The sequence below is a fragment of the Geotrypetes seraphini genome, chromosome 6, assembly GCF_902459505.1.
Source record: "Geotrypetes seraphini chromosome 6, aGeoSer1.1, whole genome shotgun sequence".
Classification (NCBI taxonomy): Eukaryota; Metazoa; Chordata; class Amphibia; order Gymnophiona; family Dermophiidae; genus Geotrypetes; species Geotrypetes seraphini.
Genome location: NC_047089.1, coordinates 3,098,292 through 3,120,750, shown reverse-complemented (window position 1 = coordinate 3,120,750; position 22,459 = coordinate 3,098,292). Strand labels below are relative to the sequence as shown.

The 22,459-nt window shown below is 47.8% G+C and overlaps 2 protein-coding genes across 9 annotated transcripts in view; both read right to left on the bottom strand.

The window, feature by feature from the left end:
• LOC117362615 (zinc finger protein 585B-like) overlaps nucleotides 1-13,865 on the bottom strand; it is a 70,633-nt gene extending 56,768 nt beyond the window's left edge. For 5 of the 8 annotated variants that reach the window (XM_033949242.1, XM_033949246.1, XM_033949248.1 and 2 more), the window contains exons 1-2: nucleotides 13,774-13,865; nucleotides 1,745-1,894 (exon numbers count right to left, since the gene is read on the bottom strand). The gene's annotated coding sequence lies outside the window, so the exon portion shown is untranslated. Of the gene's footprint in view, nucleotides 1-1,744; nucleotides 1,895-11,585; nucleotides 11,690-11,802; nucleotides 11,912-13,773 lie in introns of those variants that run through there. The other 3 variants (XM_033949243.1, XM_033949245.1, XM_033949244.1) reach the window with 3 other exon arrangements.
• Nucleotides 13,866-17,975: 4,110 nt separating this feature from the next.
• On the bottom strand, nucleotides 17,976-21,214 carry LOC117362752. The gene is made up of 2 exons (XM_033949658.1): nucleotides 20,503-21,214; nucleotides 17,976-19,660 (listed from the first exon to the last, which is right to left on the bottom strand). Exons 1-2 carry the CDS (start codon nucleotides 20,885-20,887, stop codon nucleotides 19,062-19,064), a joined length of 984 nt encoding a protein of 327 aa, XP_033805549.1. The 5' UTR covers nucleotides 20,888-21,214; the 3' UTR covers nucleotides 17,976-19,061.
• Between the last annotated feature and the right edge of the window lie 1,245 nt (nucleotides 21,215-22,459).

Genomic DNA, 22,459 nt, shown 5'->3' with positions numbered 1-22,459 from the left:
TCAAGTAGACTTAGTACGAGTGCTTGAACCAGGGTTTTGAATGCCAACGTATCGAAATATGATTTGATGGATCTGAGTTTCCAGAGAGTGAAAAAACCTTTTCTGATTAATGAGTCCACCTGTTCTTTCATGGTTAGGCATTGATCCAGGGAGGGTTGGATAGGGTAGCCAAGTCCATTGATAAATAGAGGTATTTTGGTGTCAAGCGGATGAGATGAAGCAACGAAGAATTTCGTTTTTTCTGAATTAAGTTTGAGCTTAAAGTCCGTCATCCATTGCTCCATCACGTTTATAGCTTCTGAAGTTTTGGGAATGGTTTCCGAGATGGAGTCAGCAAATGGGATGATAATCATAAAATCGTCTGCGTAACTGAATATTTTTATCCCTATCTGGGTTAATTGCATGCCCAGTGAGGCCATGTAGATGTTGAAAAGCAATAGGGATAGTGGTGATTCTTGCAGCACACCGGATGGATTGCTCCAGGTATCGGAGAGCTCATAATTGAAGCGTACTTGATAGGTGCAGGATGTAAGGAAGCCACGAAACCAGTTCAACACTTCATCCCTGATACCAATAGCGTCTAGGCATTGTAGCATTTTCCCGTGGTCTACCAGATCAAAGGCTGAACTCATATCGAATTGCATAACCAGGGCATTGAAGCCCTTGCTAAACAGTAGGCGCAGATTGTCTAAAATAGCCGCAATTACGGTACTGTCTCCGTGCTGAATAACGGTCTAAAACCGGATTGAGTTTCATGTAGGAGAGAGAACTGATTAAGGTAATCCATCAGTTGGGTACACACGTGTACCAATCCCTCCATTATTTTTACAATAAATGGAATGGATGCTACCGGCCTGTAGTTAGTTACTAGGGCTGAAGATTCTTAACAATTTTTTAGGATTAGGGTTATTATATGACCATGTCCCAAAGTGCTCCTTCCCCCCCCTTTCCTTCCAGATCATGTCCCCTCTCTCCCTTGCTTGAGTCACATTCGCTCCATCTGCCTTCAGTGGTATTTTTTGCAGGGACGCACAGGCAACAATTCACATGCTGCATGTGGCTGACCCACAAGCCTTCCCTCTGACATCAACTCTGATGTCGGAGAGAAGGTTTTTGGGTCAGCTACGTTCAGCTTGTGAACCACTGCCTATGCGTCCCTGCAACGAGAGCCGCTGAAGGCAGAAGGAAGTAACTGGGATACTTCCCCCGGCTTACCCAGAAGGCTTTCTTCCAACATCAGCTCTGACATCGGAGGGAAGCCCTCTGGGTCAGCTTTCGTGAAGGGGGCGGGAAGGAGGGATATCCGATAGCAACTTGACAGGAGGGTGGAGGACAGGAAGGAAGGATCCTCTGCGGCGGCTTCAATAGGAGAGTGGAGGACAGGAAGTAGGGTTCTCCACTGGCAGCTTCAAAGGGCAAGCAGGCAATATCCTTGGTGGCGGCCAGAGCCACGTACCCCCAACAAGTGTACCGCCTGTTGACAAATACTGCTCTATATCCTCGACACCGCACTGTAATACCCCCTATATGTCTGCCTGAGTCTAGCTCCTTTTTCAGCTTCAAGCTTCTTGACAGCCAGAACTGGTCTATATGTAGTAGATCTGAATTTTCAAAAAGACTGAAACCCTAGCCTAAGTGAAAATATGTATTCAGCCAAACATCACATACCACCTACACAAAGCATCAAATCCTGCTGAACACAACTAGGCAAAAAAAAGAATGAAAGAAAGAAATCACAACTTACCAGCACCTACAACTGGTTTCTTCCTTGGAGAGTATTTCCTCAGTCAAGAATTGAAGAGTAGCAGCACGATGTCTCCACTATCCTCACAGCCCCTTCGGGAAAGTGCACACATGTCGAGAAACTTTCTTGGACTGACGACGTGCCCTCATGCTGTTGGAGAAAGAGAGTATTTTATTATACATGTTAACATGCAGAAACATACGATGAAGGCAGATAAAGACTCTTGGCCCATCTACTCCCCCTATCCATGCCAATTACTAAGCACTACAATCCCTTCTTTTCCCATATAGATAGTCGTACTTAAGTCGGGTGACTGTAACTCAGGGACTCCCTGTACCTAAATTTACATATACCCAAAGGGCCCAATGTGACAAGAAAGAGGCTCCAGCCCAAATAAAATCTGCTGAGCTGAGTATCCCCAGTGCCATTGACTATCAGCTCTAACCACGCAGGTTGAATTCAGGAACTGGAAAGGCCAGGCATTAGGCAGGTACTGGCCATATTCAAGCCAAGGCCTGCAAAGTTAAGCAGCCAGATAGGACTGTCCTAACCTTGTTCACTTAGCTAGGCAAGTGCCAGAACATTGCTGTGTTCTCACCTCCCCCTGAGCAAAAGCATACTTAAAGACACCATTTCAAGTGTGAGCCTCATCGGTTTAAAGAGGCCGACAGCTCCTACCAGAATAACTCATCCTCATGTTCCCTGACTGCCAACCTTTCCTACTCACCTGCTACCTCACACCTCTCACACTGTCTCGGAGCTGGACACTTGTTTTCATCTGTCCCTTCCACAAAAAGCACAGTTACTTACCGTAACAGGTGTTATCCAGGGACAGCAGGCAGATATTCTTAACGTATGGGTGACGTCACCGACGGAGCCCCGGTACGGACATTTCTCAAGTAGAAAGTTCTAGTTGTCCGCACCACGCATGCGCGAGTGCCTTCCCGCCCGACGGAGGAGTGCGTGGTCTCCAGTTAAGATAAGCCAGCTAAGAAGCCAACCCGGGGAGGAGGGTGGGACCTAAGAATATCTGCCTGCTGTCCCTGGATAACACCTGTTACGGTAAGTAACTGTGCTTTATCCCAGGACAAGCAGGCAGCATATTCTTAACGTATGGGTGACCTCCAAGCTAACAGAGAGGGAGGGGGGATGGTTGGCCATTTAGGAAAATAAATTTTGTAACACAGATTGGCCGAAGTGTCCATCCCGTCTGGAGAAGGTATCCAGACAGTAGTGAGTAGTGAATGTGTGAACTGAAGACCAAGTGGCCGCCTTGCAGATTTCCTCTATAGACGTGGAACGGAGGAAAGCCACAGAAGCAGCCATAGCTCTGACCCTGTGGGCCGTGACAGCACCTTCCAGTGAGAGGCCGGCCCGAGCATAACAGAACGCAATACAGGCAGCAAGCCAATTGGACAGCGTTCGTTTAGAGACAGGACGACCCAGACGGTTTGGATCGAAGGACAGAAAAAGCTGAGGAGAGGAGCGGTGAGCCCTAGTACGGTCAAGATAGTATGCAAGGGCACGCTTACAATCCAGCGTGTGTAACGCCTGTTCCCCAGGATGAGAATGGGGCTTTGGGAAGAAGACAGGCAGCACAATGGACTGGTTGAGGTGAAAGGCTGAAACCACCTTGGGGAGGAATTTAGGATGGGTACGCAGAACCACCTTGTCATGGTGAAAAACAGTGAACGGTGGATCGGCGACCAGTGCATGCAGCTCACTGACCCTCCTGGCAGAGGTGATGGCAATGAGGAAAAGCACCTTCCAAGTGAGAAGTTTGAGCGAGGCAGTAGCAAGAGGCTCAAAAGGAGGTTTCATGAGGGTTGAGAGAACCACATTCAGGTCCCAGACGACAGGAGGAGGCTGTAGAGGTGGTTTGATATTGAAGAGGCCTCTCATGAACCGGGAAACCAGAGGATGAGCCGTAAGAGGTTTTCCGAGGATAGGCTCATGAAAGGCAGTGATTGCACTGAGGTGGACTCTGATTGAGGTAGACTTGAGGCCGGCATTGGACAGAGAGAGCAAATAATCCAGTACAGTTTCCACCGCCAAGGAGGTGGGATTGTGATGATGCAGGAGGCACCAAGAAGAGAAGCGGGTCCACTTCTGGTGGTAACATTGGAGTGTGGCGGGCTTCCTGGAGGCATCCAAAATGCGACGGACAGGCTGGGACAGATTCTCCGGAGAGGTCAGCCCGAGAGAAACCAAGCCGTCAGGTGGAGTGAAGACAGATTGGGATGCAGTAGAGACTGATGCCGCTGCGTAAGTAGAGTAGGAAACACAGGAAGAGGAATGGGCTCCCTGGAGCTGAGCTGAAGCAGGAGGGAGAACCAGTGCTGTCGAGGCCACCGGGGAGCGATGAGAATCATGGTGGCCCTGTCCTTGCGGAGTTTGAACAAGGTCCGCAGCATTAGAGGCAGTGGAGGAAAGGCATAGAGGAATTGATCCGTCCAGTCGAGCAGGAATGCATCCGGGGCCAGACGATGTGGAGAGAAGAGTCTGGAACAGAACTGGGGCAGCTGATGGTTGTGAGGAGCTGCAAAGAGGTCCACCTGCGGGGTGCCCCAGCGAGCAAATATGGAGTGGAGTGTGGGAGGGTCCAGGGTCCACTCGTGAGGTTGAAGGATGCGGCTGAGATGGTCGGCCAGGGAGTTCTGTTCGCCCTGGATATAGACAGCCTTGAGGTAAAGATTGTGGGCCGTGGCCCAGGTCCAGATTCGGAGGGCCTCCTGATAAAGGAGGCGAGATCCGGTGCCGCCTTGCTTGTTTATGTAGTACATGGCGACTTGGTTGTCTGTGCATAGGAGAAGAACCTGAGGGTAGAGAAGGTGCTGGAAGGCCTTGAGAGCATAAAACATGGCTCTGAGCTCCAGGAAATTGATGTGATGTTGACGCTCCTGAGGAGTCCATAGTCCCTGGGTGCGTAGATCCCCTATGTGAGCTCCCCATGCATAGGGGGAGGCGTCTGTGGTGATGATCATGGAATGAGGGGGTAAATGAAAAAGGAGACCCCTGGAAAGATTTGAGGAGTTCAACCACCATTGAAGAGATTGCTGAAGAGATGATGTCACAGAGATGGGATGAGAAAGAAGGTCCGTGGTCTGTGACCATTGGTTGGCAAGGGTCCATTGAGGTATCCTGAGGTGGAGCCGCGCCAGGGGAATCACATGGACTGTCGAGGCCATGTGGCCCAGGAGGACCATCATTTGTCGAGCAGGAATGGAAGGATGAAGAAGCACCTGCCGACAGAGGTGGAGCAAGGTCCGGTGCCGGTCGGAAGGAAGGAACGCCCTCATCAGATTGGTATCGAGAACTGCTCCGATGAACTGAAGGCGCTGCATGGGAAGCAGATGTGACTTGGGGTAATTTATCTCGAACCCCAAGAGATGGAGGAAAGAGATGGTTTGATGAGTGGCTTGCAGCACGAGCGGGGATGTAGTTGCTTTCACCAACCAATCGTCCAAGTAGGGGAACACCTGCAGGTTGTGGGACCTGAGAAAGGCCGCTACCACAATCAGGCACTTGGTGAACACCCTGGGTGATGATGCGAGACCAAAGGGCAGCACTCTGTACTGATAGTGGTGATTCAGTATCTGGAATCGGAGGTAGCGACGTGAGGCCTGATGGATTGGAATGTGAGTGTAGGCCTCCTTGAGGTCCAGGGAACATAGCCAGTCGTGTTGAGATAGAAGAGGATAAAGCGTGGCAAGGGAGAGCATTCTGAACTTTTCCTTGACCAAACACTTGTTGAGGTTCCTGAGGTCTAGGATGGGACGAAGATCTCCCGTTTTCTTGGGTACCAGGAAGTAGCGGGAGTAAAATCCCTGACCTCTTTGGTCTGGTGGAACTTCTTCGATGGCATTGAGGAGGAGAAGGGATTGGACCTCCCTGAGGAGGAGTGGAGTTTGGGAGGAGTGAGAAGCAGACTCTACGGGAGGATGGTCCAATGGAAGAGTCTGGAACCTTAGTGAGTATCCGTGACGGATGATGTTGAGGACCCACAGGTCTGATGTGATGGCCTCCCAGCGTTGGAGAAAGATGGTGAGACGGCCTCCGATAGGTTGAGGAAGAGGCAACGAAGGTTGGAGACTGGCTATGCCCTGGAGAAAGGAGTCAAAAGGGCTGAGGAGGCTTCGTCTGAGGGAGAGGCTTGGTCGCTTGGTGAGCTTGAGAGCGAGCCTGAGCGTGCTGTTGTGGACGAGGATGGCGAGATTGCTGCTGAGGAGGATTTAGCGGTCTGGCAGAGAATCGACATTGATAAGAAGACTGAGGCCTGTATGGTCGTGCAGGTGGAGTCTTCTTTTTGGGCTTAATGAGGGTGTCCCATCTGGTCTCATGAGCCGAAAGCTTTTGTGTTGTGGAATCTAAAGACTCACCAAAAAGTTCATCACCAAGGCAGGGCGCGTTGGCGAAGCGGTCTTGGTGGTTCACATCAAGATCAGACACCCTCAGCCAGGCTAGGCGTCGCATGTCTACAGCCATTGCGGAGGCTCGGGAAGTGAGCTCGAAGGAATCATAAATCGAGCGCACCATGAATTTCCTGAGCTGAAGGAGGTTGGAAATCTGTTGTTGGAAGAGCGGGACCTTACGCTCAGGGACATATTTTTGCAGGGCAGAAAGTTGTTGGACCAGGTGTTTCATATAAAAGGAAAAATGAAAGGTGTAGTTGTTGGCCCTGTTAGCCAGCATGGCATTCTGGTACAGGCGCTTTCCAAATTTGTCCATTGTCTTTCCCTCTCTGCCAGGAGGGGTGGAGGCATAAACACTGGAGCCCTGGGATTTTTTGAGAGTGGACTCTACGAGGAGGCTCTCATGGGGCAATTGAGGTTTATCAAAGCCCGGAATAGGGATGACCCGGTAACAGTAAGGGGGTTTTCCAGATTTTTATAAAACGTTTCCCGTAGAATATCATGTACGGGAAGTTTGAGAAATTCCTTGGGAGGTTGGTCGAAGTCCAAGGCATCTAAAAAAGCTTGGGACTTTTTAGAGTCGGACTCTAGTGGGATAGAGAGAGCCGATGACATCTCCCGAAGGAATTTCGTGAAGGAGGATTGTTCAGGCTTGGAGGTGGTATCAGCCATGGAGATTTCCTCATCTGTAGAAGTGGCATCCTCCTCGGTACCGAGTAGGGACTGCTCCCATAAATCTGGGTCCCTGATGGCAGGCTCAGTATGGCGGGTTTTAGAAAGGGACTTGCCAGAGCGCATGGATACGGTACCGGGGGATGAAGACCGGCGTCGATCCATGTCCCTAGAGGAATGGTGTCGGTCCCGGTCCCGAGGTTACCGGAGTCGATCCCGGGACTGGGAGGGGTCCTCTGCAGTGCAAGTCTGAAGTTCAGGCTGGGCGGATAAGACCGGTATGGAGGTGTCCATCGGTACCGAGGGGGTGGACACCGGTGGGATGGTGCGAGGCTCGGGCCGGTCTGGTACCGGAAGGAGCGGTGCCAGTAGGGTCGGAAGGAGCTGTTGGAGTTGCTGCTGTAGCTGCTCCTGTAGTTTGTCCTGGAGGATGGCCGAGATGCGGTCCTCCAATGGGGGCACCGGTACCGTTTTAGTTTTCTTGGGTACCATAGGTGCTGCTCGACGCTCCGGCGATGAGGAGGCCGATGACGAGGCGCTCACCGAGATCGGAGCGGAGCGTTTACGGGGTCGGCGGGACGCCGGAATGACCGGGGTCGCCGCTGTAACTGGAGGGCGCTCTAGGGAAGTGGAAGGCTTCTTAGCCGGCTTACCTGGCGCTATCGACCCCGAAGAAGGATCAGGCGGTGTCGATGTGGTCGGTGCCGATTTAGGCGGTGCCGTCGACGCCGGGGCTGGATCCATGGCAGAACCGGTGCCGAAGAGTATATTCTGCTGGATTTGTCGGTTCTTAAGAGTGCGTTTCTTGAGAGTAGCACAGCGGGTGCAGGTGTCAGCCCGATGCTCTGGACCCAAACACTGGAGGCACCAATTGTGTGGGTCAGTTAGAGAGATCGGGCGTGCACACCGCTGGCACTTCTTGAAGCCCGGTTGGGGGGGCATGAAGGGAAACACGGCCTCTGTGAAATCAAACCCGGAGGCTTGTATGATTACAACTGGCCCCGCCGGGGCCGGTTGGAAAAAACAAGGAAAAAACACGAGGTTTTTTTTTTAAATGAAAATCGAAAGGAAATTAGAAAAAAGGATCAAAAAGGGATCAAAAAAAGCGCGAGCGGGAAGGCAAAAAGAGAGTTTTCAACGGCCGTTGAAAGCACATGCGTCTTCTTCGCTCCGCGGAAACGAAGAAACTGGAGACCACGCACTCCTCCGTCGGGCGGGAAGGCACTCGCGCATGCGCGGTGCGGACAACTAGAACTTTCTACTTGAGAAATGTCCGTACCGGGGCTCCGTCGGTGACGTCACCCATACGTTAAGAATATGCTGCCTGCTTGTCCTGGGATAATATATGATAATCAGACAGACTCCAGAAGAGTCACACCCCTTTGTCAATTAAAGACCATTGTTTCAAACAAATACCAAATTGTGAAAGAGGAAGATACTGGAACCCCCTCTCTTCTTTCTTTCTCCTCCAGCCGCTTCACATTTACACATACACACACAGACCCTCCTCAGCCATTTTCAGGACAGCCACTTTTCCTTATACACACACAAGCAGCTCTAAATCCAATGTGTGCTCTATATTTGTAAAAACCGATTCCTATATAATATACTTTTTCTGCATCATCTGGTTGTCGTGTTAATTTACTTCCCACTGCCTCCGAGGCCTGAACCCAGTACCCAAAACAGGCTACACAATACAAAAGCACAAAACTCAAAACATTACAAACTCTTTTGTGAACCCTCCTCCCAAGCACAGCATAGGATCCCTCTGGAACCATCCCTGCCCCACAACAGAAATACAAGACCCCTCAGAAACCTCCCCCATCCTGCAACATTCACCTTTTTGCTTCTGCCTGTGTCTGCTGCTACTCTTAGCTCACAGTCCTATCACTAGGGCTCAGCCTTCCATATAAGGCTACATATTGACTGGAAAGTGTCATTGAACCCCTACATTTAGGGGCATAAAATGTGGATGGTAATAGGAGCAGATTTAGGGCAGGGAGCTCTAATTTTCATCACTAGGCTCATAAGAAAATTAAACATATATAAACAGAGGACGTGATAGGACAGAGTACGGTATTGGGGTTCAAGAAGGGACTGGACAATTTTCTGTTGGAAAAGAGGATTGAGGGGTATAGAGGATTACTACACAGATCCTGGACCTGTTGGGCCGCCGCGTGAGCGGACTGCTGGGCACGATGGACCTCGGGTCTGACCCAGTGGAGGCACTGCTTATGTTCTTATAACTTTTAAGCTTTTAGATTAAAATGTAGAAGCCTTTGTTTGACTATAGGACGTAAATTTATGCCTAGATTTTTTTTGAAAGTCGAGCTAGTGGAAAACAAAAATAGATGTGGAGGGGCATTTTTGATATGATATCCAAATCTGAATTTGGACATTTTGTGGAAGATGCACAAAAGTTCAGTGGCAAATATTACCATTTTAAAAACAGAAAAATACCTATCTTTTGTTTCAAAAATGGCCATTTCTCAGATGTGCTTGTCCTCAGTGCATATATCTTTTTGAACCATTTTCGGGAAAAAAAACACATCCAAAAGTAAACCATATAAAACAAACCACTGAGGTGTAGGAGGGGCCAGCATTTTTAGTAGACTGGCCCTGCAGAGGGACACATCCGAGAAAAAGGCCCAGACAGACATCTTACCATAACTCCCTTATAAAAAGTATGGGGAGCCTTCCAAAACCCACTGGACCCAACTGTACACCACACCAATAGCCCTTATGCCTGCAAGTGTAGGTACAATGGAATCTGGGTAGGTTTTGCAAGACTCACATATTCCACCCTAAGTGTAGTAGTTAGATGGGCCTGGGTCTCCATTTCTATAGTCCACTAAGCTACTCCAGGAACCTGCTCACTGCTCTACTAGCACTAGCCATAATCTTGTGTCCCAACGATGGTTAGAATTTTGCAGTCCTCTCAGGAGACCACAGGCATTTCTTGCAAGTTGTAAAGCAAGCTAATTCAGCAGCATTCAAGATGCTAACTTATGTTCACGGTGTTAATTCAATCATGAATTAAGAATGAGGGTTGGTCAGACTGGATAGACCAGTGGTCTCAAAGTCGCGGCCTGCCAGGTCCTATTTTGAGGCCCTCTGTATGTTTGTCATAATCACAAAAGTAAAATAAAACAGTTTCTTGATCATTCGTCTCTTTAGCTATAAATTACAATGTTATTATTAATCATTTCCTATCGTGTGTCCCAGCTGACGGGACATTCCAAAAATGTTGTTACCATCGTATGTCCCGTGGCATGGGACATACAGTACACGACAGGAACATAAAATATTTGAATTTACAGACTTATTTACATTATGTTTACAATAGCCGTAAATGATAACGGTGAATAATACAAAACTTTGCTAAAATAATTACGATTGGAAAAGGTTAAGACTTAGCCAAAAGGAAAGATTTATAAACTATACAGAGTTTTACCTCATTTCTTTCATAAGACATGAACTAATTTTTCTGCAGCCCTCCAAGTACCGACAAATCCAAAATGTGGCTCTGGAAAGGGTTTGAGTTTGAGACCACTGGGATAGACCATTCAGGTCTTTACTCTGATACTGCATCACTGCAGAGAGACGAATTGATGAAGATTACTGTCACAGCCAAGCAAGGAATTGCCTATCCAGAGACAGTCATTTGAAACAGAGCTGGCTGGTCAGTAGAAGGGGTAAAGTCATCACTCAGAGACTCAGCAGGTCAGTGCAAGTAAGTCATTGGTAGTTCACTGGCTGCCAATGAGCCTCTTAGCAGCAATGTCCTGTAAAAAGTTCACAACACATCTATTACATCTTTAGAAACACTGAAGACCACATACTTTTTGTAATTGTATGTATTATTTCATGTTATTTTTTAACATAATACCAAATTTCTAGACCGCATAACCTTTAGTTCAACAAAAGATTATGCTATGGGAAAATACAGAGATAATGTGATGCACAGAAATTTAGCTAGCCAAAAATTTGGAAAAAAGAAAAGTTTTCAAAGTTTTCTGTAATGTTTATAAGATATAGATCTAATAAGTAATGGACGGAAATCTTTGTCATAGGAAGCAGCTTGCCCATGATGTTTCTTGCTTTTACAGCCCTTTGCTGAAGGAAACGTAAATAGGGCGTGAGATTTTCTACTCCTCTCATGTGTCACGATAACAAATCTATCAACAAGATATGATGGGGCAACAGCAAAAGCAACTTTATAATATATACATCCCAACTTGAAAATCACCCAGGTGAAATAAATACTTCATCCAGGCCCGCATTCTTTGCAGTCTGCACACCTTCACCTACGCCCAATCTCCTTCTGATGGCATGACCCTCATCTCCCCTTCTGATGGCTCAGCCCTTTTTCTAAGGATGCCTGGCCTGCACCTCTGCCTTCTCTCTTCATAGACTTGCACTTGTCTCTATAGCTCTCGTGTTCCCTCCCCTCATCTGCTGTGCTTCTGTGGGAAGATGTTGTTTACTTTTAATACTTGTGATACCTATCCCACTTTGGGATGCTTTCAGTAGAAAAAGACACTTACCTTTCTCCCAAAGCACAGCTTTCCCTGTTACCCTGCAGTTTTGAGGTTCCATGAGGCTTCTGTCACAGGCCTAAGTTACATTCCTCAGGATTCTGAGTTTACAGATCTCCAGAGACACCTCAAAAGTCTCTGTGTGCCAACTGCTAGTATGTGAGGCAAGGGGTTGGATTAGGCAGCACATAAATGTTTCTCTACTCTGCTCAACCTTACCCAGGTCCTCCTCTTCTCTGCATGATGGGAATGGAGTGGAGATAGATTAAGAGGTTGTACTCCGAACTCTTCCTCTCCTACAGCTCCTGCATGCTCCCTGAGAGAGGATGGGTGGACCTGCAGCACACACTTCCAATTCAGGAAGGCACTGAAAATACATCTATTCTCTTAACCACACTGATCTGTCACAACGTATTTATGTACATGTGGTAAATACCTCTGTATATTATGTGAGTCGACATTTGCAGGATACAAGAATCAGTATGGCATGGAAGCAGAAGGCTGTTTGTGCTGAGTAAATATAATTACAAGGAGACATATGTGATATGTAGCCAGGGAGAGCACTGAGGTGGGTATTAGAAGAGGGAACGTGCTGCTGTTATGCATATTCATTGGGGAAATCCTGAAAACCCGACTGGATTGCGGCCCTCCAGGAGGGACTTTGACACCCTTGCTCTATGGGAACCCTCCAAGGGGCAGGGGTCTCAAAGTCCCTCCTTGAGTCGGGTTTTCAGGAATTCCCCAATGAATCTGCATGAGATCTATGTGCATGTACTCCTTTCAATGCATATTCACTGGGGAAATCCTGAAAACCCGACTGGATTGCGGCCCTCCAGGAGGGACTTTGACACCCTTGCTCTATGGGAACCCTCCAAGGGGCAGGGGTCTCAAAGTCCCTCCTTGAGTGGGGTTTTCAGGATTTCCCCAATGAATCTGCATGAGATCTATGTGCATGTACTGCTTTCAATGCATATTCACTGGGGAAATCCTGAAAACCCGACTGGATTGCAGCCCTCCAGGAGGGACTTTGACACCCTTGCTCTATGGGAACCCTCCAAGGGGCAGGGGTCTCAAAGTCCCTCCTTGAGTCGGGTTTTCAGGATTTCCCCAATGAATCTGCATGAGATCTATGTGCATGCACTGCTTTCAATGCATATTCACTGGGGAAATCCTGAAAACCCGACTGGATTGCGGCCCTCCAGGAGGGACTTTGACACCCTTGCTCTATGGGAACCCTCCAAGGGGCAGGGGTCTCAAAGTCCCTCCTTGAGTCGGGTTTTCAGGATTTCCCCAATGAATCTGCATGAGATCTATGTGCATGTACTGCTTTCAATGCATATTCACTGGGGAAATCCTGAAAACCCGACTGGATTGCGGCCCTCCAGGAGGGACTTTGACACCCTTGCTCTATGGGAACCCTCCAAGGGGCAGGGGTCTCAAAGTCCCTCCTTGAGTGGGGTTTTCAGGATTTCCCCAATGAATCTGCATGAGATCTATGTGCATGTACTGCTTTCAATGCATATTCACTGGGGAAATCCTGAAAACCCGACTGGATTGCAGCCCTCCAGGAGGGACTTTGACACCCTTGCTCTATGGGAACCCTCCAAGGGGCAGGGGTCTCAAAGTCCCTCCTTGAGTCGGGTTTTCAGGATTTCCCCAATGAATCTGCATGAGATCTATGTGCATGCACTGCTTTCAATGCATATTCACTGGGGAAATCCTGAAAACCCGACTGGATTGCGGCCCTCCAGGAGGGACTTTGACACCCTTGCTCTATGGGAACCCTCCAAGGGGCAGGGGTCTCAAAGTCCCTCCTTGAGTCGGGTTTTCAGGATTTCCCCAATGAATCTGCATGAGATCTATGTGCATGTACTGCTTTCAATGCATATTCACTGGGGAAATCCTGAAAACCCGACTGGATTGCGGCCCTCCAGGAGGGACTTTGACACCCTTGCTCTATGGGAACCCTCCAAGGGGCAGGGGTGTCAAAATCCCTCCTTGAGTGGGGTTTTCAGGATTTCCCCAATGAATATGCATTGAAAGCAGTGCATGCACATAGATCTCATGCAGATTCATTGGGGAAATCCTGAAAACCCGACTCCAGGAGGGACTTTGAGATCCCTGTGGCCTAAAGGAACCCACCAGAAATGACCCCTCACGAGCAGTGGCCTGGGTCTAGCTGGCACCCAATCCCGAGCCTGGAGCTGCAGATCCATTCAGGTGCAGGAGCTTCCTCACTGGAGACCCCCAGCCCAGCCCTGTCAGGCCAACCCCTCCCCCTCCAGTCAGGCAGCAGAGGAGTCAAGTTCCTCCTTCCTGGGGGGGGGGGAGGGGGCAACAGAGTCCTGCGAGGCTCGCGCAGCGCCCCTCCCCCCTGCTGTCACGCATAAGCCCCGCCTCCACTCACCGCGCGCCCCAGCAGCAGCCGCCGCCGCCGCTTGGCGAAGCCCCGGCTCTGCCCTTACCCAGAGCTCCTCCGGGCAGGCCCCGCCCCCTTCCTGCCGCGCGCGCGCACTACAACCCCCAGACGGCCGCGCGTCATTTCCGCCCCGCGCCTCCGTCCTCTCCTCGCGCGCAGTCGCGGTCAAAGCCGAATGGCTGGATCCGGCCCATAGGGGCACTTCCCTGGCTTCTCAATAGCTCTCCTCCACTGCCCAGTCCAGACTCCGTTCCTTTCATCCAGCTGCCCCCCAGGCCTGTCCGTCAAGCCTTAAGAACTGAAGAATAGCCTTCCGTTCTCACGTGGCCACCACCCAAAGCAGAGATTGTGACGTCATAATGCCTTATTCCACACAGACAACCTCAGCAGTGATGTCACAAAGACTTGACTCACATAAGAACATAAGAGTTGCCCTACTGGGTCAGACCAACGGTCCATCAAGCCCAGTAGCCCATTCTCACGTGGCCAAAACCAAACGAGAAGCAACATTCCAGCATCTCAAAGAATAGCAAGATTCCGGAACCCCAAGGAGAGCAACATTCCATAGCTGAGATTGTGACGTCATAATGCCTCATTCCACAGTGCCTCAGAGTCAACCTCAGCAGTGATGTCACAATGGCCTATACTTGGCACATGTTAGAACATAAGATTAGCCTTAGTGGATCAGACCAATGGTCCATCAAACCCAGTAGCCCGTTCTCACGTGGCCAATCCAGGTCCCCAGTACCTGGCCAAAACCCAAAGAGAGCAACATTCCAGAGCTGAGATTGTGATGTCATAATGCCTCAGTGCCTCAGAGTCAACCTCAGCAGTGGCTCATACTTGGCAAATGTTTGAACATAAGATTAGCCTTGAGGGCCGCAATCCAGTCGAGTTTTCTTGATTTCCCCAATTTATATGCATGAGATCTATGTGCATGCACTGCTTTCAATACATATTCATTACATTACATTACATTACATTAGGGATTTCTATTCCGCCTGTGCCTTGCGGTTCTAGGCGGATTACATTATGGAAGATATCTGGGCAGTTCCAGTAGAATTACATTTCAGGATAGGAGTATATTACAGTAACAGTAAAGAGTTATGATACTTCAAGTTCACAGAAGATAATACTTATCACAGAAGTTATTACATATAACAGAAGATAATGCATTTTGCAGAGGTAATACTTGGCAATTCGATCGTTTAAATCAGGTGTAATGTAGAAGAGTTACAGTACATTTTAGGTCACAGACAAAGAGATAGTATAGATGGGTGTTTCCGAAGTCGTTGGTTGGGAACTCATTGGGTGGTGGTTAGAGTGATGGGAGATATTCATTGAGGAAATCTTGAAAACCCAACTGGATTGCGGCCCTCAAGGAGGGACTTTGAGATCTCTGTACTATGTGAACCTGAGCAATTGGGTAGGATAGGGATGCCAAGGAGTGTGATTTGTCAGTTGTTACATCAAGCTCTAACTCTAGAATGATTTAAGCATAGTATTGTTTTGCGAATGAATCAAGGTAGCATGAAATCCTGTTGGCTTTTCTTTGGAGTGTCCAGAAAGTGGGCCACAATCTGGGTACATTTTTTTTAGTTGAATATTGTCTTCCATGCAGCAGTTAAATGTGTGTGTATCAGATTTAAGCTCATGCACTTATAGTATAGGGAAACGGGACAGGGCAAAAGGAAGATGTGCTCAGATTTCTTCCTACTGGGTGGGCCACTTGGTTTACTTCTCTAAAGGCTCACCACTCATGAAAGCAGTGATAAGATTAGTGCACTGGTATTGAAGCTGTGATGAGTGGAAAATAGGTCTCAACGTGTGAGAGATCCTGCACATTTATTTATTTTGATTTATTTCCCACCGTCCCAGAAATCTCAGGGTGGGTAACAGTAGAACAAACTCAGTCTCAGAGAGCGGGGTAACAGAAGGACCGGTGGGGTTACAGAAAACAGAGGGAACTTAGATACAATATTAAAGGCTAAGAAATTTCATCAAGGAGAAGTGCACAGATTCCATAGGCAGTGGATCTAAGTATAAGGTGTACAGAGGGCCACATACATAGTTTGGTAACATAGGGAGCAGAGAACGGGCTGAAAAGCATAATGGAGGCATACAGAGTGGAAGTCAAGCAGTAGTGTAATGTTGTTCATAGAGCAGGCGCTTCTGCTACAGCTATCCACCACTTTTCCTCATCTGTCTAAAGGTGGTACCATAAATGTATTCCTGCTTCAGATCAGCAGCAGGCAGTTCTGAGCCCCCCACCCACATGCTTTGACTGTGTGTATTGTATAATGCTGACCTTTTGGATCAGGAAATAAGTTGGGGGTAGCAGCAAAAGGTCCATGAACTGGGGGTGACTAGTACCTCTGCACTAGGTCTATGTATAAGACCTGCATTCTTCAGTGGATACAAAAAGGCCTTGAGCGCTATATTTCTTTATATTTTTTTTTTCTAAGTCAGTCAATATACATCAGCACAGTACTGGGTAAAGCAAAGAAGAAAAAATTAAAAAATTTAAATTGAATCAGGTTGGGCAGACTAGATGGACCATTCAGGTCTTTATCTGCCGTCATCTACTATGTTACTATGTATTCCCTTTGCAAGAATGTGCTAATTTCAAGGAATACAAAGGGCCACAATGTTAATGAAGAAAATCTTTCAGCTACAAAAAAAAGGCTTAGTTTTTGCTGAGGTGTGAAAAATGCCCCAGCATTAGGAATAAATTCCCATGTAAAGGTCTATGAAAGCATGCTTTAGCTGTGAAGTGTTGAATTCTACGACCCGTCCTGGAAAGCTGTCTCTGTATCTCTCTGAGGCTGCATTAGGAGCAAACTCTTGTGCCCCAGAGTGACCTGAGGTTCGCTAGGATTCTGTTGCTTTCTAACTGCCACCCAGTCCTGGACGTACAGAGCACTTCCCAGTCCATCAGTTTGCTTTCGCGGTATGTAAAGATTTGTTATGTGAAACCTACTATTAACGATTTCTATAGCACTACCAGACATACATGGCCCTGTCACAAAGAAGACAGTCCCTGCTCAAAAGAGCTTACAATCTAAACCAGGAATGTCAAAGTCCCCTCCTCAAGGGCCGCAATCCAGTCGGGTTTTCAGGATTTCCTCAATGAATATGCATTGAAAGCAGTGCATGCACCTAGATCTCATGCATATTCATTGGGGAAATCAAGAAAACCGACTGGATTGAGGCCCTCAAGGAGGGACTTTAAGATCCCTGACATAATACAAGGAACAGGCCTGGCCTTGGGCACCTTAGGCCAGTGGTTCCCAACCCTGTCCTGGAGGACCACCAGGCCAGTCAGTTTTTCAGGATAGCCCTACTGAATATGCACGAGACAGATCTGCATATAATGGAGGTGCCAGGCATGCAAACCTACTTCATGCATATTCAGTAGGGCTATCCTGAAAACCCGACTGGCCTGGTGGTCCTCCAGGACAGGGTTGGGAACCACTGCCCTAGGCTCTAGAGCAGGGGTAGGGAACTCTGGTCCTCAAGAGCTGTATGCCAGTCGGGTTTTCAGGATTTCCCCAATGAATATGCATTTAAAGCAGTGCATGCACATAGATCTCATGCATATTCATTGGGAAAATCCTCAATAGATGTATTCCAGTCAGGTTTTCAGGATTTCCCCAATGAATATGCATTTAAAGCAGTGCATGCACATAGATCTCATGCATATTCATTAGGGAAATCCTGAAAACCCAACTGAAATACAGCTCTCGAGGACCAGAGTTCCCTACCCCTGCTCTAGAGAATAAGTGGGAGTGTTAAAGCAGTGGTTCCCAACCCTGTTCTGGAGGACCACCAGTCCAATCGGATTTTCAGGATAGCCCTAATGAATATGCATGGAGTGGTTTTGCATGCATGCCACTTCCATTATATGCAAATCTCTCTCATGCATATTCATTAGGGCTAGCCTGAAACCCCGATTGGGCTGGTGGTCCTCCAGGACAGGGTTGGGAACCACTGCTCTAGAGCAGGGGTAGGGAACTCTGGTCCTCAAGAGCTGTATTCCAGTCGGGTTGTGTGAGAGCAGGGAGGACAGGATGAGGGGGTTCCTTCTGTCCTGGAGTTGGGTTTTAGCTTACCTGCTAAATGGATTATGTTACATGACTAAAGTTCTCTGAAACTAGACAGGAAACGGCATGACAAATGAGTTGAATGACAGCCTATTTTCCCTCACTGCTATAGAAAACAGCATGGACTGGATTGTTTAGAGAGCCTCTTCCAAATTATACTCTTTTCTAATGATTATTTTGTACATTCATGCTAGGAATCACCATAGCGCCATTGCTTGGAGGGGACACACAGGCAGCAGCATTTGTGCCATTAAAGCAGTTCTTAGACTGACTGTTTTCAGAATGCCCATAACAAATACGCATAAGATAGAGTTATAGCCAATGGAGGCAGAATATGCCAAACCCTAATTCGTAGACATTGAAGATCTCTTTAAAATAAGAGTTGCTGGGTGTGTCACAAAGACTGGCTCAAGAACCCCACAAAAAGTGATCTGAAGTAACGATTCAGCCATTCTTGGGTTTAGCGCTGCAGTCCTGATGCATTGTGGGAGTTGTAGTCCCAACTTGCTTCCTTGAGCTCCCATCATAAACTAAAACCCATCAGCCCCTCCACTTCTGGGCAGAGGGGAAGGTGATAAGCTATAAATTAGTTGCACTTATGCTCACTTGCAGTGCACCAAGACTACAACCCCAACTTTTACTTATACATGTTTAATACAGGCAGCCTCTGTCTAGCTAAGCATTGCTCCCTTCTCTCAGCAAGCCCTAGTGCAACACTGAAGGAAGGAAGAGGAGTTCAGAGCTTACAGCCCTGTCTCCCCAACCAGCTAGTTACAGGCTCCTCCAAACATGGGCCTGGGACAGCTCAACCCCCCTCCTCTCCCCCCCCCCCACCCCACACACACGCCTGTGACTTTCCTACATTCTCTCTAAGGGAAGGGAGCCAAGGGTCAAATTTAATTTCTCAGGACCTATATACGCACCTGGTGACGTAAACTCAAATACTATTTCAGTCATGAAGGCTTGTTATGGTCATGAGCAAGTCACTAGTGCACAGAGCTTCAGCTATCTACTTCAATAAACTCCCTGCTCCAGTGAGCTTACACAGCACTGCTGGACATCCACAGAAGTACAGATGGCTAGGCAACTGTGCCAGATCCACACAGATCAGGCTTTCTTCATAGAGGAAGACAGTTTGAACGCGTGAGGGCTCTCTTTATTTACACTTTACAATTACAGGAGTGGGTGTTTGCGTGGACGGCCACGTTTTCTCACACCCACCAGTGGCTCTCTGCTGTGCTGGAGTCTAGCACTCTGTCGCAGATGGACTACATTGGAGGTAATTGTGGAAGGGGGTTGTAGTTTGGCCAAGAGCTCTAGAACATCTGCAAGTGGGATCAGAGTGGGAGAAGGAACAGATATGCTACGCTGGGACGACATCATCTGTTCTAACATTATTTCCATTATGTCCCCAATTCTGCTCAATTCACCCTTCACCAACCCTAACAGATCCACAATACGGTCATTCTGTGAACTGAGCTGCTGGATAGTTGCACAGGCACTGGGCAAAGATGCTGCAACTCTGGCCTGGCTTCGGCTCTCTTCCTTTCGAGCTGGAGTCCGATAGCTGCACTGTGGCTTATTCTCTGCCATGGGCTCACATGCCTCCATCAAGTCAATTGCTCCTTGAGATAGGAATTCGTCTTGCACAGGCCATCCCTTTGTGGAACCTGGTTGTTGCTGCTGCTCCTCCAGGTCTGGCTTTAGGTCCTCCTGCTGGACTACATTACTTAAACAAGACAGCAGCTCCTGTGGGACTGTGCTTTCCTCTCCTATGGGGAGGAAAAGTATAGTAAACCACTTGTATCAAACCATTTATTAGTTTCCCCACAGCTTAAAGGTAAGAGAGAATATGGCTGTTACTGACATCAGTGCTTCCAAGATAACAGCACTGGACCCTCTATATCAGTGTGCACTTGAAGCGCAGGACTGGGAACCTCACCAATTCCATACTGGGAGAGGTCAGAAAGAGAAAAACAATATACTACTTTAATACTCTAAGTCCCTCCTCGAGGGCCGGAATCCAGTCGGGTTTTCAGGATTTCCCCAATGAATATGCCGTGAGATCTATTTGCATGCACTGCTTTCAATGCATATTCATTGGGGAAATCCTGAAAACCCGACTGGATTGCAGCCCTCGAGGAGGGACTTTGAGATCCCTGCTCTAAGGTTAGTCACCTGGAGCCTTCAGAAGGTAATCTAAGGCAGCCTATGAAATACTTAAGTATTAGACCATGGTGAAGACCCCACAGCCAGTCATGTTTTCAAAGGCTATCCCACTGTAAAATAAGGCATCAAATAAGTCTATGTAGTGGAGACAGAGAATACTCAAGTTTTTCTCATGCATATTCATAGTGGATATCCTGAAAAAAACTTGATTGGCTACAGAGGGTGTCCTACAACAGGTTTGGAAAGCCCTAACTTTCTGATGTAACAATAAGTTGCCAAGTCTAGGAATAGCAATACCTATTGCAGCAAAAATTGTGCTATGGAGAGAGCGAAGCACTGAAAACCACACAAGGATTCTCATATCTATCAGCTACAAGACTGGTCTATCAGAGGAAAATACATAGAAATGCAGATAGCTTCAACTTTGAGAATTACCGTAACTTACTTTTGGAAACTGCAGAGCTAGACGTATCCAGACAGTTATACTCGGATAAGGAGGTATCAGCCATGATCTTTAGGATCTGTTGCTCCACTTGAGTGAGCGAGAGCTGCTTTGAAGACCTCTTTTTTGCAATACAAGCTTGCTTAAAGCTCACCTTCCTTTTCAGCTCCCTCCATTTCGTGCGCAAGTCCTCACTATCCCGGTAATGATGGTGAGTGGCATTCAGCCTGTGACATATGTTCCTCCATAGCTTCTGCATATGGAAGATGTGTGCTCGGCTGGATGCTGGTCTGAACAGGTGCCTTGCACATTTTGTGATCTCTTCCACCAGCATGGCCACCTCTTCTGAAGAGAAATTGGCCTTTCTCAGACCTCTCTTGGCTGCCATTACACCTGCACTAGGGGCTGGGGGCACTCAAGCACAATAACTACTTTCTGGTGTGAATTAATGCCTGCCCATAGTGCTGACAAGGGAATTGCCTTGTAAATTAGAAAACTGGTGCATCTCAGCTGAGAGCACTTAATCAAGAGCCTGGCCTGTTTGTATTCAAGGACAAGCTTTTCCACCTAATTGCTTTCATTGCTCTTTAGTCTGTGATCATTAATGACATTTTAGTTACCTATCTATATGCTTCACATTCCCCTGTAATTTCAGATAACAAAGGGACCCCTATAAGTGCTGCTCTGTTATTTCTGGATTAGAGTACTGGTTCTCAACCCAGACCTTGGGACACTCCCAGCCATTTGGGCTTTCAGGATATCCACAACAAATATGAGGTGGAACTTCAGATCTGCCTCTCTCATGCTCTTTGAGGATACCTTGCAAACCCAACTGGCTGGGTGTATCCTGAGGACTGGATTGAGAATCCCTGATCCGGCCCAACCTGTACAGCAGGCTTTTGCAAGTGGAATGTCTGTGGCCAGTGGGTTAATCCTGCCGGCTTAAATGCTGCATGCCTTTCTGGAACCAGAGCTGCCAAGCTACCAGCTCCAGGAGGGGAACTGATTGACCAGCCTAGGTTTTGAACTTGTACTACTAATTAGGCTCCAGAAAAAGGAGGACGGATTGAGACATCCGGTTTTTATTTCCCTTGGTTTTAATAGAAGTAAAAGCCTAGATGTCTCTATCTGTCCTCCTTACTTACATCCATTGCTTTCAGTAAAAGTAAAACCCAGATGTCTCAATCTGTCCTCCCTTTTCTGGAGCCATATGGTTACCCTACTTATCACTTATATAGCACTGAAAGGCGTATGCAGTGCTGTACATTTTGACTTTTATAGATAGTCCACACTCAGAAGAGCTTACAATCTAACTTGGACAGACAGGCATGCAGAACCCAAGTTGAGAGGAGTTAGGAGTCAAAAGCATTCTCATTACTAAACAGTGTGATATTTATACTTCTCATTAAAATCAGTACTGTAGGTCCGATAATGCATTAAGACTACTCTTTTGGAACTGGGTAGCTTTAAGTGTATGGTGTGAGGCACTGTTCAGCCATCCGTGCTGTATTCATGCTTTAGGCGTATGGGGGTGGCTCTTGTATAAGGCTCTGAGGAAGAGGCACTGTTCAGCCATCTGTGCTGTAGTCATGCTTTAGGCATATGGGGGTGATGCATGTGGCTCTGAGGAAGAGGCATTGTTCAGCCATTTGTGCTGTATTCATTTAGGCGTATGGGGCGACTCATGTGGCTCTGAGGAAGAGGCACTGTTCAGCCACCATGCTGTATTCATGCTTTAGGCGTATGGGGGTGGCTCTTGTATGAGGCTCTGAGGAAGAGGCACTGTTCAGTCATCTGTGCTGTAGTCATGCTTTAGGCATATGGGGGTGATGCATGTGGCTCTGAGGAAGAGGCACTGTTCAGCCATCTGTGCTGTAGTCATGCTTTAGGCATATGGGGGTGATGCATGTGGCTCTGAGGAAGAGGCATTGTTCAGCCATTTGTGCTGTATTCATTTAGG